Source organism: Corythoichthys intestinalis, chromosome 9 (assembly GCF_030265065.1).
Source record: "Corythoichthys intestinalis isolate RoL2023-P3 chromosome 9, ASM3026506v1, whole genome shotgun sequence".
Lineage (NCBI taxonomy): Eukaryota > Metazoa > Chordata > Actinopteri > Syngnathiformes > Syngnathidae > Corythoichthys > Corythoichthys intestinalis.
The window spans coordinates 12,293,911-12,313,255 of NC_080403.1; the positions used below are offsets into that span (position 1 = coordinate 12,293,911).

Genomic DNA, 19,345 nt, shown 5'->3' on the forward strand with positions numbered 1-19,345 from the left:
TAATTTTCCGGATGAAACTTAATGACATCTGTCATAAGCATTCATTAATGCCCATGATAGTGTCATGCCATAATTATGATGGTCTTATGGCAGTGTTATGATGCCGCTGTCAAATAAAGTGTTGCCTATCAACCCAAATGAATCAACAAATAACGTAATAATAATGGGGGGAGGGGGGAGTAGCGTCTTATAGTCCGAAAATTACAGTAAGTATTTACTAAAAGCGAACACACACACATAATGGCTCAAAGCCTTAATAATAATAATAGTTCTAGTCTATTTGGTATTAAAAATACATTGCTGATAATTATTGTTTTTCCCATGTGCTTTTATGACCCAGATATGTACCTAATTAATTCAGTTTTGAGTACCAATGAGGTGTCCCTTATTTTTTTTTCAGGGAGTTGACAACCCTAACGGTGACACACGTTGGTGACCATTCCTTTTGCAAGAGTATCAATATACTTAGGAGGTTTAAAAGGGACACTGCTGTCTATTGTATTAATGTCTTAATAAATAATAGTTTATAGCTTCAAAGGTTCCCGTAGTGAATTAAGTGATGGACTTCAGTCATCAAAGGACAATGTGTCAGAAAATTTCATTGGACATTCAGGACGTTTTTTTTTTTTTTTCAATGAATAACTGCGTTTGTGTGATCATTGCGTTACATAAAATGTAACATCAGTTTCTTTCATCACTTAAAATTCTGACTGATTTGTATGCATCCCCTTTTGTGGAAGTCAATGACTGAACGTATCTACAAAGTGGAAGTGACTTGTTGGGGGGAAAAGATGAGTTACAACAGGAAACACTAAACGCAAACGATTCGATGGATCTCGTCAAAGTTTAACTACGCCACCACTGACCATATACACTCAAGGTAAAAGAAATTAATAAAAGCATCCGTGTTAGAATTTATCAGGGATGTTATTGTAACTGTTGTTTCGAGTCTTTCGACGGTGCTGTTAAGATCAGTCACGTGCTAACATTAGCCGAGGCAAACTTAAAAAAACGAACAAAGCTGATCTATTGCTTCTAATATTTTTAGCCTTCGAAATTCGAGGTGTTTGACTCGCTTACACGCTGGATAATGTGATGTTTCTGTGTTTTAAACAAGCAGATACTATATTGTCCCGTCGTGTTTTGACAGGCTACTTCCTGTTTTAGTGAACTGCTTCCCGACCTTCTATTCATTTGCAACCATGTCAGGGCCAGGTGGTGGTAAGTCACCAAATTCTCATACTTCATAAAAGTTTAGACTTTTTTTTTTTTTCAATGTGGGAGTCAATTTGGCTGGTAAAACAATGGATTTTTTTGCTCATTCCCATTTTCTTTGGTCCTGTTTGCTTTTACAGGAAGTCTCATGATGTCACGTGACTCCTACATTGTCCACGTCCATATTAATACAGTACTGGGAATTCCGGCTCTTTTTAGAGAGCCGGTTCTTTTCTCTCGTTCTTTTGGCTCGGCTCACTAAAAAGAGCGGCTCTTTCGGCTCCCAAAGGGCTCCTCAGTTTTTTTTGTTGTTGCTTAAATTAATTTATTACCAAAAAAAAAAGTAAAATTATGTGTAAAACGAATTACTAACGTAAAAAAATATACAGTATATTAAATATTTATTATTTATATGGCTTTATTTATATTCTTCTGAACATAATTAACATGGAGTACAACATGGAGTGCTACAAAAAATAAATTATAAAGTAAAAAACAAAGACCCATCTCAAAACAAGTTGATTGATTACCACACAACAAATTATAAATTAAGATTTGTAAAACAAACAAACAAACAAAAAAGCAGCATCCAGGTAAAAGTTTTAGCTAGTCTTTAGCGAAGATTGGCATCAAGAAAAACCATATCATAAACATATATTATCTAAGTATATTATATATATATATATATATATATATATATATATATATATATATATATATATATATATATATATATATATATATATATAAAATATACAGATTAGTTCTCCACTCATTACCGGAAGTAACTGCACCTGTTTGAACTTGTTACCTGTATAAAAGACACCTGCTCACATGCTCAAACAAACAAACTCCAACCTCTCCACAATGGCCAAGACCAAAGAGCTGTGTAAGGACATCAGGGATAAAATAATAGACCTGCACAAGGCTGGGATGGGCTACAGGAAAATAAGCAAGCAGCTTGGTGAGAAGGTAACAACTGTAGGAGCGATTATTAGAAAATGGAAGAAGTTCAAGTTGACGGTCAATCTGCCTCGTTCTGGGGCTCCATGCAAGATCTCACCTCGTGGGGCATCACTGATCATGAGGAAGGTGAGGGATCAGCCCAGAACTACACGGCAGGACCTGGTCAATGACCTGAAGAGAGCTGGAACCGCAGTCTCGAAGAAAACCATCGGAAACACATTACGCCGTCATGGATTAAAATCCTACAGCGCACGCAAGGTCCCGCTGCTGAAGCCAGTGCATGTCCAGACACGTCTGAAGTTTGCCACTGACCATCTGGATGATCCAGAGGAGCAATGGGAGAAGGTCATGTGGCCGGATGAGACCAAAATTGAACTTTTTGGTCTAAACCCGGCTCGTCGTGTTTGGAGGAAAAAGAAGGACGAGTACAACCCCAAGAACACCATCCCAACCGTGAAACGTGGAGGAGGAAACATTTTTTGGGGCTGCTTCTCCACCAAGGGTACAGGACGACTGCACCGTATTGAGGGGAGGATGGATGGGGCTATGTATCGCCAGATCTTTGCTGACAACCTCCTTCCTTAAGTGAGAGCCCTGAAGATGGGTCGTGGCTGGGTCTTCCAGCATGACGACCCAAAGCACACAGCCAAGGCAACTAAAGAGTGGCTCCGTAAGAAGCATCTTAAGGTCCTGGAGTGGCCTAGCCAATCACCAGATCTGAACCTGATAGAAAATCTATGGAGGGAGCTGAAAGTCCGTGTTGCCCGGCAGCAACCCCGAAACCTGAAGGCTCTGGAGAAGATCTGCATGGAGGAGTGGGCCAAAATCCCTGCTGCACTGCAAACCTTGTCAAGGACTACAGGAAACGTAATAGCAAACAAAGCTTTCTGTACAAAATATTAAGTTCGATTTTTGTGATGTATCAAATACTTAATTCATGCAATTAAATGCAAATTTATTATTTAAAAATCATACAACGTGATTTTCTGTTTTTTTTGTATTAGATTCCATCCTTCACAGTTGAAGAGAGCTTATTATACAAATTACAGACCTCTACATGCTTTGCAAGTGGGAAAACCAGCAAAATCGGCAGTGTATCAAATACTTGTTCTCCCCACTGTATATCCATCCCTTTTCTTTACCACTGATCATGATGAGGCTGTGCTGTAACCTATCCCAGTTGATTTTGGATGAAAAGCAGGTTACCCCCCTGGAGTGGTCGCCAGCCAAGTGAAAGACACATGCGAGAATGTTTTTGAAAGGTGGGACTTGTAGGCATGTGTCTGTATGATATTCTGACGGTTAAATAACCCTAAGCCAAAATATCACGGTTTCACGGTATTACAATTACATCTCTAAAATGTGTTACTTTGAGGGGAAAAAAAAATTGAACAGGATTTTTATTTTTCAAAACATTAACAAATTGAAACGTACGTATAAAGTCCAGTTAAAATAAAAAAGCCATAACTAAAATATTCTCAATAAAATTAAAATAAATGCAGTTCTTTAGGTGAGCCTAAACACACAGCCACAGCTCAACATAACTACCATCAGAACAAAAATAATTATAATTGAATTATTTTCCACATAAAGCATGTATGTATGACTCGTATTATGTTTACATTATACACACACACACTCTTTCTCAACACAGACAGTTGCCAGAGAGAGAGAAAAAAATGTTTTACCACCACTAGACACACTAAACCAGGGGTGTCCAAACTTTTTGCAAAGAGGGCCAGATTTGGTGTGGTAAAAATGTGGGGGGCCGACCATGGCTGACGTGCTTTACGTAGAACAATATATTTAAGCAAATTTTAGCAAGCCATTCTGTGTGTCACATTTGCTTTATTATTTTTTTTTAGTAGTAATTTCAACAATCTTGCAACTAGCCTTTGTGGCGTTCTCTTTCGATTCTCGGGCTCTTGTGAAATACTGCTGCTGTAAAATTAAACTAACTTCAAGTTGCTTCAATTTCTCGCTACGTATCTTCCTTGTAATCTTGCCGTACATGTCAGCGTGTCTTGTTTGGTAATATTGCCTCACATTGAACTCTTTAAAAACAACTGTCTCTTTGCAAATGAGGCAGACGTAGTTGTTGCATATTTTAGTGAAGAATTAGAACAATGTCCACCTATCCTTGAAGCCGTCACAGTCAACTTTCTTTTTTTTTGTTGATTGTCACCATTTTAGAAAATATGGAGTAAAGGGTCACACGGGATAATGTTGCTTAGAGTGCTGCTGCCTTTTAGTGGGTTAATGAGGAGCAGCATTTAGTGTGTAAGCTACTTCATGTGCTTGTAGCAGTACTGCTGACCAATTTATTAAGTCTGTGTGCGGGCCACTGGGCCAGACGTTATTGATTTTATGACAGAGGCTGGGGGCCGGATGAAATTGACCACGGGCCGCATTTGGCCCTCGGGCCGGACTTGGACATGGCTGCACTAAACACACTGGAGTTAACTCATGTGACTGGTGGGAAACGTTCATGACGGTGCTTACTAGAGGTGTGCGGAATTTTCGATTCTTAGATTATTTGCGATTCGGCCGTGGAAGATTTGAGAACAAAGCACAAACATCCAAATTCCGATTATTGAAATGCCAAGTGTAGCGGAATTGAAACACAGTCAGCGCGGTCTTCAGGATGCAATGAGGAACGGAGCAAGAGTAAACATCATGCTTGTCATTACCCGGGTAATGTCAATGCTCAACTCATGGCTCTGGCTCAACTCATGCCGCTAGATGAAAAAAAAAACAACAACCTTTTTTGCCAGGGGTTTAGATATTAACGGCTATATTTTCAGTTATTTTGAGGGGAAATAAATTAACTCAATTATGTAAGCTGCACACAGACTACTTTTCATTGTGTCAATGTGTCATTTTGTCAGTGTTGTCTCATGAAAATATATACTTAAATATCTGCAGAAATGCGAGTGGTGTACTCTTTTGTGGTACACTGTTGAAGCTTACTGGGTGGGAAATAAAAATAGTCCCATCTTGTGTAATAAGAATAATACTTTTTTTTTTTTTTTTTTTTTTAACATTTGAATTAATTCAATAAGCAGAAACAGTAGTTCCTTAGGGGTGAATTGAAATAATACTGTTGGAAACATTACATTGCTAATTATTGTGTATGTTGTTATTTTTTAACAGCGCTTTGTCAGGCGACAATAGATTAATATTACTGCATAAAGAAAATTTAATTAAATTTACTTTGTTACAAACTGCTTGTTTATCAGAACACTGTGCTGCCCGTTCTTAAAACTACTTTAATTTCAATGTACATCCTACTAAACAGCTGGCTGCAATAATCGAACTCATCACTAGATGGAGATGTTGGCTCTTTTCATGCTTCACTCTGTGAGTACAAAAGCAGTTGACTTTTTAAAATACAAAAGTTTTCTTATGAATCTTTTTTTTTTTAATCTTTTATTTTGACTGCATATATATAGACGGTTCCTGCCAACACACTTATTCATCTTGCGTCAGATTGTGACCTTTCATTCGCCCTCTTTGAACCTCATTTTATCTCATCAAGAAACACTGTCCACAAAGCAAGCTTAGACAACTGAAGACCATGAGTGAGCTTCTATAAACTTAATGTATTTGAGTACTTTCACTCAACAATCCAGTTTTTTTCTGTCTTCTTGTGGTCTGCTTGTGTATCTGTGCTATTTTTAGAACATTGGGAAAAAAACCTTTTGTCCTTCGGTCACCTTCCTGCTCAGCCCATCTCGTGGCGTTCCGGCTGTCATCCTAGCCGCACTCCCATATCTATGGTGTCCCCTTGGGGCTGGATCCCCTTACAGTAGCTGCTTGAAGCTTCTTCTCCGGTTGCCAGGACAACCAAGGAAGATGGCCCTTAGCAGGAGCTGGGTGATCCGAGCTTTTAGCTCGCCGTTGTACAGCGTTGCTCCTGACCTGCAGCTGGCTAGAAGGAGGAGGAGCCAACTCTGCAGAGGAGCCTTTCGCAGCCTCGCGTGGGTCCTGCTGCCTCGCTGCCCCAATGTGAGACAGAACTCAAGTGTGAGAACCGCTCCTCCTCTCTCCCTCTGCTGGCCACTGCCCAGCTCTGACTGGTTCGCCTCCACTAGCCGCGTAAGCACAGGCAGCAAGATGTCAGCATCCTTCTCTACCAGCGACAGTTCAGGGAAGCCCAAATCCCAGTTCCGCAAGAGGGGGAGCCTGCAGAGCACTACAAGCCCTGGTGAGTGAGGTTGAGATGGGGGTCCTTTAGAAAGTGTGGAAAGCTAACATGTTAACATTGTTGTTTGGGACGGTTAGGAGAAGGAAGTGTTTGCAAATGTAGGAAGCTGTCAAAAGTTTTCTACAGGCCGCCAAATTGCAGTAAGGAATGAAACGGAATTTATTTAACAAATGACAAGCCTATTTTTTCTGCTCAGGTTGATTGATTGAGCTGGATATTTATAACAGCAGTTCTTTGGACCCACCTACTCTGCTCTTGTAGTGGTGACAGTTTTATCTTGAGGGCATGGCTAAGCTACAGCCTTATCTCCGTTTGCACTTATGTTCTGCACAGCTGTGCAAGTATTCTATCTTGTCAGTTTACCTCATTATGCCATCATGAAAAGATCACATTTCCTAAGTTGGTTTCTCAGGCAAAATTGTACTTAGGTATTGTTTACTCTTTATCCCTTTGTATTACATTTTCAACATACCGTACCATAATATCCCTTATATCGTGTATACGAATACACAACCTGAATTTCTAGATGAATACACATTAAAGTGTGTGCATGTGTGTTTCTGAGATTCTGGTCCCAAACTCAGGTCCAGCCTTGCTGCATATAAATTGCCCGTCCTCCCCATCCTTCCGTTGGCGCTGTCCAATTCTAGCTTCCCATGTCTCACAAAAGATGTCTTTTAAATTAATTAAAACTCGAAATATTGTTTACATTTGATGTGCCTCTTGCACAATGTCTGACAGGGAAGACAACAGTACTTTTATTAGTTGTACGACAACCTCCAACTTTTAAAAGGCCAAGACATTTTAAGCATAGCAATCCAAAATATCACATTTAAATAAAAAAAATAATAAAGTCCCCAAAGGTCACACACAAACTTGTGTTTACATATGTTTAACAAGGAGAGTGTTGTAGTATTGTACTCAAATGTTATTGAAAATGCTTCCCTGCCGTTCATAAAAGTTAAAAGTTGATGACGGTTAGACTTAAGTTTATAGATTTCTAATTTTCTATTATTCCCAAAGGGCAATATGTTTTTTCCTTTGTGGTTCCAATGTGCTGGTTTTTCAGCGAATCCACTTGACTTTATGTATTAGGTGTCAAACACAAAGTACTGTACATGCTTTTTGATTAGTTACTGTGATGAGTTCATTGTAGATAAAATGGAGGCTGACTGCCATATGTTGAGAGAGTTGAAGCATAAATTAGACCAACCATGCATCTTTGAAGCAATTACAGGATAATATTGATTTAATTCTGCAACCACAGTTCAGCGTCGTGTGCTTTGGCCAAGCTCAAATGTGTGTTTGGACGCGTGCTGCAGTAGATACTATAACATATTTGCTGAGGAAGCCCATCTTTGCTGCAGTAATAAATAACTTAGAGGCCTCTGCAGCCATTTCCGTGCTCTCAATTAGTCGCTCGGCTGAACTGTCTGAATGCCCGGTCCGTCATAAGAGCCACATGCGGAGCACCCAAAAGGCCTTGTAAGGCCTACTGTACATTTGAAGACAAAGTGACTACTATTGGAAACATCTGCTGAATCGTCTCTTGAGAAGCTCATCTTTGAGCTTTTACTAGTATAAAAATAAACTCTCCTGGTGAAAATCTGAGCAGTTCCTATCTTGGGTGCCCTAGTGCATTTGAAATATTCCTCTAATGTGAGTGTTGATTTTTTTTGATGGAAACGTGGATTTGCCCGTCAGTTTCTACATCAGCAGGAGTCTCCCTCCCACTGGACCCCCTCGGCATCACATGAAGCAGAATGTGTAATGTTGTACTTTGGCTTCGCAGCCCGGGCAATGTATCGTGATATATAGATGTGATGAAAGTGTCTGCCTGAGAGACTGAGTGAATTCCTATCTTTGGCTTGAATTACTGCTTTGCGCTTGGTTTTGATCTTCAGAAGTCCCTCCCTTGTTCCACACAAACCATTTTACTCTCACTGGCTACAGCCTTTGGTAGTCCAATGAGAACCAAACTACACAAGCGTCAACATCGCCGTCGTGATGTGCGCATGCGCAATTGCACAATAGTCCCATCTCAGGACGTGCAATTGTTTTTTTATTTTGAACTATAAATACTATTGGGTGATGGAAAGTCAACCAAAGTCTTCCCAAACAAATCTATTCAAGTCATCTGGTGAAAATTCTTTTAGTTTTGATTTCAAAATATATTTCGCAATATATCGCAAAACCTTAAAAAGTCTCAATGTCAGTTTCTTCCGAGACCCGAATATAAGACGGCCCTGATTATAAGACGACCCCCTTTTTTTCAAGACTCAAGTTTGAAAAAAGACTTTTTGAACACCAAATTAATTTTTAATTAATTGCAATATATTTGAGAGAAAAAGCATGTTATTTTGCCCCATTCAAATCTTAATATCTGAACATTTAAATATATAAATCACATTTGTAAATGAATGGCTTCTGGTTTTTGAAATGTAAATAAACCAATCTATTGTGATAAAACAACAAATTTGCAAGAACTGCAGTAACCAATAAAGTGTGTAACTGTAGTCTTGAAACAAATCTGAATAAGGAAAAACATTGCAATAGAATAATGCAAACTGGTTAAACTTGAGAGTAGCTGAGATCTGTCATGACAGAACATCGATTCAATGATATCTGGCGCCATCTAGCGTCGTGAATGGGTATAATGTCTAGACCGCAAATATACCCCCTCTTTTTCATTCTTATTTCAATGCAAAATACACCGTCTTATATTCGGGCCAATACGGTAATTCACATTTTTCGAACAAGGCAGCTGGGCTGGCAGTTACATACGCTGCAAAATGGGCCCTTTTTCCCCCCTTTGAGTACCCGCCCCCAAAATTGTCTGTGCACGCAATTGTTAGAAACAGTCTGAAATTATTAAAGATATAAAGTGGTACCTAGACATACGATCGCTTCGACATACGATCAACATCCTAAAATTTGACTCGCCATTTGTTTCTACATCTGACCACATGCTCGAAATACAACGGTTTATGACAGCGCCACAGTTTCTTTGTTTTGCCACAAGACGGACGCACGGCAGATTTTCTTGCGAGAGACATCAACACAGGTTCCAAGAAGGTTAGTGCAGGTGGTGAAAAAAAAGGAAAAAGGTGACTCTTACCATTAAAATGAAGATGGAAATAACAGAAAAATATGAACGTGATATGCGCATCCGAGAACTGGCTCGACGATACGGCTTTAGAATGTCTCCGATCTCGACGGTCCTCCTCTGACCTCCGTTTGCCAATCTTTATAAGTTAAGGAGACAGTTGTTATTATGGTAACATCGCAAACGAAATGGCCAGTTTCGTCAGGTTTTTAATCATTTATTTCAGAACTTAAGAAACACAACACGCTTCGTGTCCGCCGCAGTTGACGGCAACAACAAAACATTAAAGGTGAAAGTAAAATCTCTACCGCAGGTACAGCACGCAAAACACATCCGCCACATTAGATTCCGATTCATTCCATTATTACAGGAATTATTATTATATTATTATTCCCATTTTATTTAGAATTTATTTGTTTTTGCGATGTGTAATTTCCATTTGTAATAGTACCAGCAGTATTAAGGATTTAGTGTTGGTTTTCCCGCTGTGGAACAAGTTAATGGAATTATAATATATTCTTTTGGGAAAATCTTGCTCGACATACGACCATTTCGAGGAGGTCCTAGAACTAATTAACTTTGTATTTAGAGATACCACTGTAGTTTATTACGAGAGCAAATAAACTTGTTACAATCTCAAATAAGTCATGACAAAATCAGAAATTAGAGGTGGTTAGAACAGTAAGAGTAGTGTTCCTTAAAAATAATATTATTCAAGTAAAAGTAGTCATCCAAAAAAGTAATCAAGTACAAGTAAAAAAGTATACGCTGAAAATAATACTAAATTAATGAGTAACATTGTGAGTAACTACTTACAATGTATGATACTTTTTTAGAGAATAGTCAAACAATATGTTTTTTTCCTCAGCACAGCGTCATCAATATGAACTGTTGTTATTATTATACTCTACTACAGGGGTCGGGAACCTGTATCTCACGAGCCATATCTGGACTTTTTCGATGAGTGCATCTGGCTCTCTCCCAACCCCTAATCTTCAATGTGGAACCGGCCGGCTCGCTTGACATGAACGAGCTGTGATGAGCTAATGGTGCATTCACACATTGATCTTGGACACTTCAAATGTATGTCGTAATAATATTTTCTCGCTTGCAAGAATTGACAGCGGGGTTTAGCTTGCCATTAGTAAGCACAGGAATTATGCTCACTATACACACACATTTTATTAATACCACACTCACCAATGTCATGCATTCAACAACTATTTACAGTCGTGTTTTCAGTTAACCCAATGGTCCCCAACCGTTTTTGCAGCATGGACAATTGAGATGTGGGCCTTTTTTCCACTGACAGGCAATGTGGGGCAGAAAATTACAGTAAATATAAAATAACACGACGGGGCTAAAAACAAACTTTAAGTGAAAGGAAAATGTAATTCACCATATGCTGAATCAACCTTTTTTAACAGTGGCTTCTCCTATAACTTGACGGAAAATATCCTTGGTAACAGTAGCATTGTTAGAGAAAGTAATTTAATTACTGATTACGTCTAAAAAAAGTAATCTAGTTAATTTACTGATGACTTTATTATCAAACTAACTACCGTAATTTCCCGAATATAACGCGCACTTTTTTCCCCCCAAATCAACTTGTAAAATCATGGTGTGCATTATACACGGGTACAGGGATGGAGACAGAAATATACAGTGGGGAGAACAAGTATTTGATACACTCACAATGGGAAAACCCATTGGCAGTGTATCAAATACTTGTTGTCCCCACTGTATATATATTAAATATATACTGTATATATAAAGACCGATTTTTTTTTTTTTATTGACACGGCCATGTTGTGTTGAAGAAAACACATGCGGCGATCCGTTGCCGACCATTACGGGACATGATGTCACCATTTTGTTTCGGTAATACTTCACTCTGATTGGTCGAATGATTTCGTCTGTGTTAAATTCAGCCTTTTTTCACTCTTCATAAAGCACAGAATTTAGTTTCTTCAACTCATTTGAGTCAATGTTTATTGCAACTCGGCAACTCGGACCATAACAAACGTAACACAACACAGACTTCCTTTGTCCGTCAACTAAATCTGTCCCTCGGGAAACTCAAACCCAAATAACAATAGTTCCTCTTTTCTTTTATATTACCGTATCAATCCATGGAAGAAACATTCATTCATCATGATGAAACGAGCAATTATACAGCAGCCTTTAAAAGAAAAGTCACATCTGTTTTGTTTTCTCCTGGATTCTGGTAAGTTGGAGAAGTTGTCAGATCATATTATTAGTTTTCTTGTATTGTTCCATTTATTGGTGCTAAAATTAGGGTGCGCGTTATACACGGGTACAATAATTTTCTCTAGATTTTACAAGTAAATTTGGGGTGTGCGTTATACACGGGTGAGCCTTATATTCGGGAAATTACGGTAAGTTACTTTAAAAGTAGTTTATCAGTTACGTACTTTTTACCAATTTTTTTTTGCTTTGCTGCCTAAACACCTAATGTCAAAAATTCTGAAATTGTCACGTTCTGCGGGTGGTTAAATTGTTTTGTTGCAAAGCTGATTGTGGGGGTGTTCCGGACGTTGCACATGCACCCAATGCAGGCTCATCAACATGGCATTTAACCACGGGTGATCTCGAAGAAAGCTGCCGAGATATTGCTTTGCTGATTGCCATTTGACATCTCGCAATATAGTCTCATTACATTCGCGTATTCCCCTGCCTAGGATTTCTGTTCGTGTGCTGCGCTCGTTTTTGAACCTCTACCTTGTGCAGGTATTTGAGTATTGTATTATGCCTTTTTCGACTCTCTGCCTACTTGTCTTAGTTTACCCTCGAGTTTGTATTATTGAGCCCCGTCGACCTTCTGTCACGGACCCTTTTTGTTTTTTCTACCTTGCCGCGATCACGTGTTGTTTTTTGTTTGTGATTAATAAACCTTGTACGCCATCCCCGCTTGTTGTCTGCTGCATTCATGGTCCAACCTTGTTTCCGCATTTGCGGATGTAACAGAAATTGCCCTTTAAAATAAAGACCTGGCCGTTAGAATGTTGCTTATAAAAGTTGTAAAGCAAATAAACAACAACAATGAACGAAATGAACAAGAATCCTTGAAAGTATTTCGTAATGGGCCCAAATTATTTTTCGAACAGATCTTGTGACTAGCACCTTATAGACGGTCCTTTGCTTTGCTTAGCCAAAACTAAACCTGGGGAGGCAAGATGGATCTTTAGTGATTAACTCATTCACTCCCAGCCATTTTCACTGGAGCAAGGCCCTTCGCTCCCGGCCGTTTTACTGGATTTTAACAGATTTTGTGAGGCCCACAGAACATTCTGTTCTATTGCTATATAAACATGGAATTTTCCAATTCCTGATGAAAAAACGGTGGAATTGAGCTTTTTGTGAAAGTATACATTTCAAACATAACTTTGACTTATACACAGCTATTTTTTGCTTTAGTTACATCCCAAACATCTGAATAATGTTTTCCTTTTACAAAATAAGATAAACAACAAGACAAATAGAGCTTTTGATAGCAGAGTAACAATTTATTTACACATAACTAACTGAAAGATGACGCTGTTCTGGCCACGACAGCCGGTTAAACTTTTCACTCATCGTCGTCTGTCTCATAAAGATGAATTTTTTTTAGTCTCTGCTCGCGAGCAGAACGGACTCAAATGCATCATCCGGTTCACTAGTGGTCCCGGTCGCTCTGCTCGGTTGTCCAGTGCCTGGCATCCCGGGCGTCCAACCGCTTGTTCTGCTCGGTTGTCCGCCGCCTGGCATCCATTTGGACGTCTTCCGCTGGTGCCCAGCCGTGCGGTTTGGCCGTTCGTTGCCGTTGAATCGGGTTGCGGGTCTTACCAAATGTGCTACTGCCCTGCAGTGGCCAGTTTTAGTACTTTAAAATGGATTTTCAGCTTTGTGCTTTGGAGCTAAATTGAATCAGAACCCAGAGAGGTCTTTTTTGAAAAAAAAAAAAAAGAAAAGAAAAAAAGAAAAAGAAAAACGTAATAGACGTATAAATACGTCTTTGGGACACTGAAACAATTAAAAATAGAACATATTTACAAGTTTTTGGGAGCAAATGAGTCAATAAACCTTGTACGTCCTCCCCGCTTTTTGTCTGCTGCCTGGTCCAACCTTGTTTCCGCATTTGCGGATGTAACAGAAATTCCCCTTTAAAACAAAGACCTGGCTGTTAAAATGTCGTTTATAAAAGCTGTAAAGCAAATAAACAAGAAAAATGAACGGAATGAACAAGAATCCTCGAAAGTATTTCATAATGGGCCCAAATTATTTTTCGAACAGATCTTGTGACTAGCACCTTAGAGACGCTTCTTTGCTTTGCTTAGCCAAAACTAAACCTTTAAACCTAAGCTTTCAAAAGCTTCAACAACAACACAGCTTGGACCGACGATTGAAGACGAACAACGTCAAGATGTGTATGTATATCAGAGGTTGCGCTAGACATTTTCGTTGTCTGTCATTTTGACTGACAGGGTCATAAAAATCCGGTCATAATCTATTTTTACTAGTCACTGAAATTTTTAAAATGATAATGATGACATATTCAATAGTACTTAGTTTTCATTCATTTTTAATTTTGTAACGCTTGCTTGGCGGCGAAAAATTAGACACTGAAGTTGTATTTTTCTCCCTCTTTTTACTCTGCTTACCACCAACAACACCAACAAAACAACTCCACTCCCAAAGAAAAAGAGGCAACCATATAGACCCCAATCACCAACGTCACACAATGATCTTAATTGTGGTTGTCAGCCCAAAATCTTCTAAATATATATTAAATGCATCTTACCAGATATAAAATGACTACTACATAGTCTGTGGTGATCGTTTGGTGCCCCGATTTCTTGTCGAATTACAGCAGTCCATCTCGCTCTCCTCTTCGGTAATTCCAGCTCCAATAGCATATATTTAAAAATGCTACCGTTCACAAGTTCGTAGTTGGATCACGGCGATCTCGGCGAACCACCGTCTGTCACAATTCCTGCCTCTCTCGGCCTCTCCCGGGAGTCGAGCTGTCATCATCATTGTGGAACGCAAACTATATATGTTCGATATATGTCCATCAACGTACAAGTCAAGTTGTCTTCTCTTTTATAACAGCATTTCCCAGCTGTAAACAAACGAATAAAAACTTGTAACACTTGGATATATGCGGTGCATTCAAACACGATTAGCAACAGGCGGCTAGCAGCAGTAGCAGAAGCTAGTTGTTGTAAAAATGATTAAACTTCGTAATTACAATCATCATCGTAATATCAATAGCAAAGGCAACAAGTCGTTTCATGCGCCAGATTTTAGGTTTCGTATTTTTAGAGCACATTACCTTCCATAATAGCGGGGGCATGACTGCAGGAGCTGTCAGTTTTGTCCATCTCCTTATGACGAGTACGAGCACCCATGGTTTGGAAATCGACATGGTACGAAGCATGGAGGCTTGGTTCTCCACCCGCCTACATCAAAATAACATTCCCGGGATCTTGTATAAAGACCTTCCAACTTCGATTCCACCGCCATTGACTTCAATGGTAAACATGCGGAAACGGAAGGGGAAGGAAGACATAAGGATCACGCGCTGGCACACCGGGTGCACCAATAAGAACCTCGCGTTGATGTGTCAATCACAGTGCCGCCGCCAGACCCCGGTTACGCTACAATATTCTGACAGAATAGCCAACAACGTCATGCATTAAGAGAGACAATAGCTAATTAATGTGCCACCCTGAGGTCTGGGGTGTGAATTGCAACCTGTCAAAATGACTGACGGACTTCAGTTTTTTCCGTCACCGTTTTAAAAAACCGGTCAACGACGGAAAATTTCCGGTTAACGCGACCCCTGGATACATATATATATATATATATATACAGTGGGGAGAACCAATATTTGATACACTGCCGATGGGTTTTCCCATTGTCAGTGTATCAAATACTGGTTCTCCCCACTGTATATATATATATATATATATATGTGTATATATATGTATATATATGTATATATATATACACATTGTATATACACACAGTACAGACCAAAGGTTTGGGCACACCTCATTCAATTTAATACAAATGATGGTCCCAACTAGGGATGGGAATTGATACGATTTTTACGATTCCGATTCCATTATCGATATTGCTTAACGATTCGATTCTTTAGCGATTCTCTTATCGATTCTAATTTCGGGAAAAAAAAGAACAAACATTTTGATTGGCATCAAGTTTGTTTAATCAGAAGTCACAACCTTACAAACTCACAACGAGGTCAAAAGAGGCCCAAAGCCTCAATGTTAACTGTGGCAATAAGTGGCTAATGCACAAGAATGTGTAACATTTTACTGAAACATTTTTCTAATAGAAATATAAAATATTGGTATATTTTGGCATATAGGTCGTTGTTCTGCCTTTGGCAATGTCCCCAAACTTTTTCCTGTGAGGGCCAAATAACTTTTCCCTTCTCTGATGAGAGGCCGGGGTCAGTTTGTAACAGAAAAAGTGTGACGATTGCAGGAGTGCGAAATGTCAAAAAATTATTGTTTTTCAGAAAGCCACAATCAAATAACCCTCTGTGGATTCTTCTCGGAACAAAAGTAAATAAAATAAAAATAATAATATAATATAATAATAATAAATAATAATAGCACTATTAATTAAATAGATAATAACCAAATAACCCTCTCTGAGTTATTCACTGAAAAAGGCCAGGAAATAAATAACACTACTGAGGGAGAAAAAAAAAACAAAAAAAAATTCAAAATGCTCTCTGGAATTGTTCAGGGGGCCGGACCAAATATGGAGCCGCGGGCCGTAGTTTGGGGACCCCTGTTTTTATTTACCAGTACAGTATATTGAAATGCATGCCTTTTAGTTTTTATGGCGCTTTCACGCTCAAGTGGTGGCGCCCTTGCGCTTCCTCATGCGAAGAAGAGCGCGAAGAAGAAGAAATGCTGCATCCAAGCCAGTGAGCGAGTTAGTGAGAAAGGGAAACACTGCCACGAGCCTAGGTTCTTTGTTAATGTTTGTAAAATATCCACAGAGCCAACGCCTGTATGTATCATCTTCTGTGCTGTTGTTGTGTGTTTCCACTCGCGATTGGACACTTAAATCCAGTTGTGTAGTGGTTTAAACGATGTGCTAATGCTAGCGAACACATGCTAACTGTTTGTTATGACTGTGTTAGCAGTTAATCATCGCTGATTTACGTTGATGCGAACCTGTTTGTTATTGGGGACGAAATTTATTTGTTTCATTTCTATTTTTAGTTTCAAGTGATGGTTGAATAAAGTCAGCAAATTATACCAACGTCTTCTGCATCGTCATTTGGGAGTTTCGCTAGCTGTATAGCCAGGACTGAGCCTTAGCGTCTCGGTGAGGACAGTGCAGTATATTCCCTCCCGATGCAGTTATTTCCATCTCGCAATGACTGCAAGTCGCTTTGCTGTAATTTTTCCTCGTGAAGTGAAGACACACTTTCGAGCGTTCGAACCTACGTCATTGTTATGTTTACGGCGGCAACGCACGTGCTAAACTATCGTAACCTTTCATTTTCACACTTTTTCCTGGTGAAGTGTAGCCAAATTTTGGAGCGAGTGGTTCTTGGCGCCATGCTAGTTTGATGCGTCTGGACAACAAGACACGTCACGACGCAATATGCGTCTTTAGGGATCGTTAAAGGGATCGTTAAGGCTTTTTCATTGTGATGTCGCTCGGAACCGGTTCCGAATTGGAATCGGATTTCGATTCCCATCCCTAGTCCCAACCCAATTTCACTTATTAACCAAGATAAGGCATACCTGTGAAGTGAGAACCTTTTCCGTTGTCTGCATCTTGAAGTTCATTGAAAGAGTATTAAAGTTGTGCAAAAAAGTAATAAGAGCAAAGGGCGGATACTTTGAAGAAAGTAGAATATGAAAAAAGTTTTCAGTTATTTCACTTTTTTTGTCAAGTACATAATTCCACATGTTCATTCATCGTTTTGATATATATTCAGTGAGAATTTACAATGTAAATAGTAGTGAAATTATAGAAAACACACAAATGATGAGGTGTGTCCGTCAACATGATTTGCCCCCCCATAAATGTCAAATTCTGCCTATGGTTACAAACTGGAACTATAAAATGTACATAAAGGCTAGTTACAAACTGTAGAAGTGCTCTCGTTACCTGTAGGCTTTGCTTCGGGTTGAATAGCACTGGGCTGTAATTCCAAGTGGTTCTTTGAATGGGATGTGGAGTTTTTAGCGGTCCACAGAGTTTTTGAGCCAGCGCAGTTTGCAATGCACAGAGATATTTTTGTGATCTTTACTGGACAAAAATGTGAAGTAATGGCTGTATTTCCAGTGAGCAAATGCAGCCGTTTGTGGTATCTCTCCTGCCTCTGTCATTCATTGTTCGCGTTCTGACGAGGTAGCATGGCTAAGTCTTTATGGCCGGAGACTCATCGTTAAAGGCATGGTAATACAAGTGACCCGTTTGTTTCTGTCCTCCCATGGGAAAACGTGACATGTGATGCTACTCCCAAACTCAAGAGCAACATTTTCCATTCAAAATGGTCATCGTACATGACTACAGTATTCTTCATTCTACATACATTATGGGGCAATCACAAAATAGTAACACACAGACACTAAGGAAACTAATCAGATTACTGTTTTGGAAAAATGAACGGGTTAGATTGCTTGTTACTGAAAGAAAGTAATCAGATTTACTGACAACACTAGCAAAATGAGTTCTCCAACCGTGAAAGGTTTCTTGGCTTTAGCATTACGGTTCGTCAAGAGATATGACGCTCTCAGTGCATTTTCTTTTGTTACCTCGTTTGCTAGCTTTTAGCCACATATTATCCAGAATGGACTTGGTTGTAGGCTTCTTTTCTGGCTAAGCAGGTGTCGTTTTACCTGGAAAAACTATCAAAAGACATCTGTTTTTCAGTCATCTTCGCTAACGTGTGGGCTTATTATTTCCGGGAACAAAACTGATGCGCCGACGTCATTATCGAGGGCAAGCGCACATTGATAGCTAATCACTGCCACACTCCAACTGAGCATTCATTCATTCGCTGCCATCCCCTTTGCTTCAAACGGATTGGACGTCTACCACTGATAAACTCATTCCAAATCACAGCAGAAGGATGAAAATATTTTGATTTTCTGTTTATTAGTTGTTTTGTAGAATATCCTAGAATGAATTCCTTACTCATATATTGACGATTGATGTATCGCCATATCGTTATCATGAGCCTGGTATTGCAAATCGTGACGTATCGTGAGCTATTCAAAGGCTCCCAACCCAAGTGCAAAATCTGCAAAAAAAAATTTCCTTAGGAAAAATGTTGGTCGAAGCCGTTGAGTCGCACATGATAGGAGGAAAAACACCAGCGGTCTGCAGTTCTGCGTTTACAGTGAAATACAATATTTTTTTCTTCATCCGAAATTGTTTCGACATATTTTTAGAGTCTTAAGAATATTCTAAAAAGCATTAAATTTGACTTTGAAAAGGTTGCAAGAACCCTGTGACATAGGTATAGACTACCAGTGTTGTCACGGATTACTTAAAAAAGTAATTTAATTACTGATTACTGATTACACTTCAAAAAAGTAATCTAGTTACTTTACTGATTACTTTATTATCAAAGTAAGTTACTTTAAAAGTAACTTATCAGTTACTTTTTACCAATTTTTCTCCTTTTGCTGCCTCAACATAAAAATAACTGAAACATTTCATCACGTGTAATTGAGTTTTTCACATAAGGCTTAATCTTTGAGTTAGCGGGGGTTTAATTAGTCGATGGAGTTGATTTCAACCACCATTGACTCGCCCTAGCTTAGCCATCCTGGAGCCTTAAAACT

General features: G+C 39.2%; 1 protein-coding gene across 3 annotated transcripts in view; it reads left to right on the forward strand.

The window, feature by feature from the left end:
- The first annotated feature begins 646 nt into the window (after nt 1–646).
- The window catches only part of LOC130921359 (AMP deaminase 2-like), an 89,545-nt gene continuing 70,846 nt past the window's right edge, over nt 647–19,345 (forward strand). Inside the window, exons 1-2 of one of the 3 annotated variants that reach the window (XM_057845148.1) lie at nt 647–880; nt 1,151–1,221. In XM_057845148.1, coding sequence (XP_057701131.1) covers nt 1,203–1,221 — 19 coding nt within the window. In that variant the 5' untranslated portion in view covers nt 647–880; nt 1,151–1,202. Of the gene's footprint in view, nt 881–1,150; nt 1,222–6,158; nt 6,389–19,345 lie in introns of those variants that run through there. The other 2 variants (XM_057845149.1, XM_057845147.1) reach the window with 2 other exon arrangements.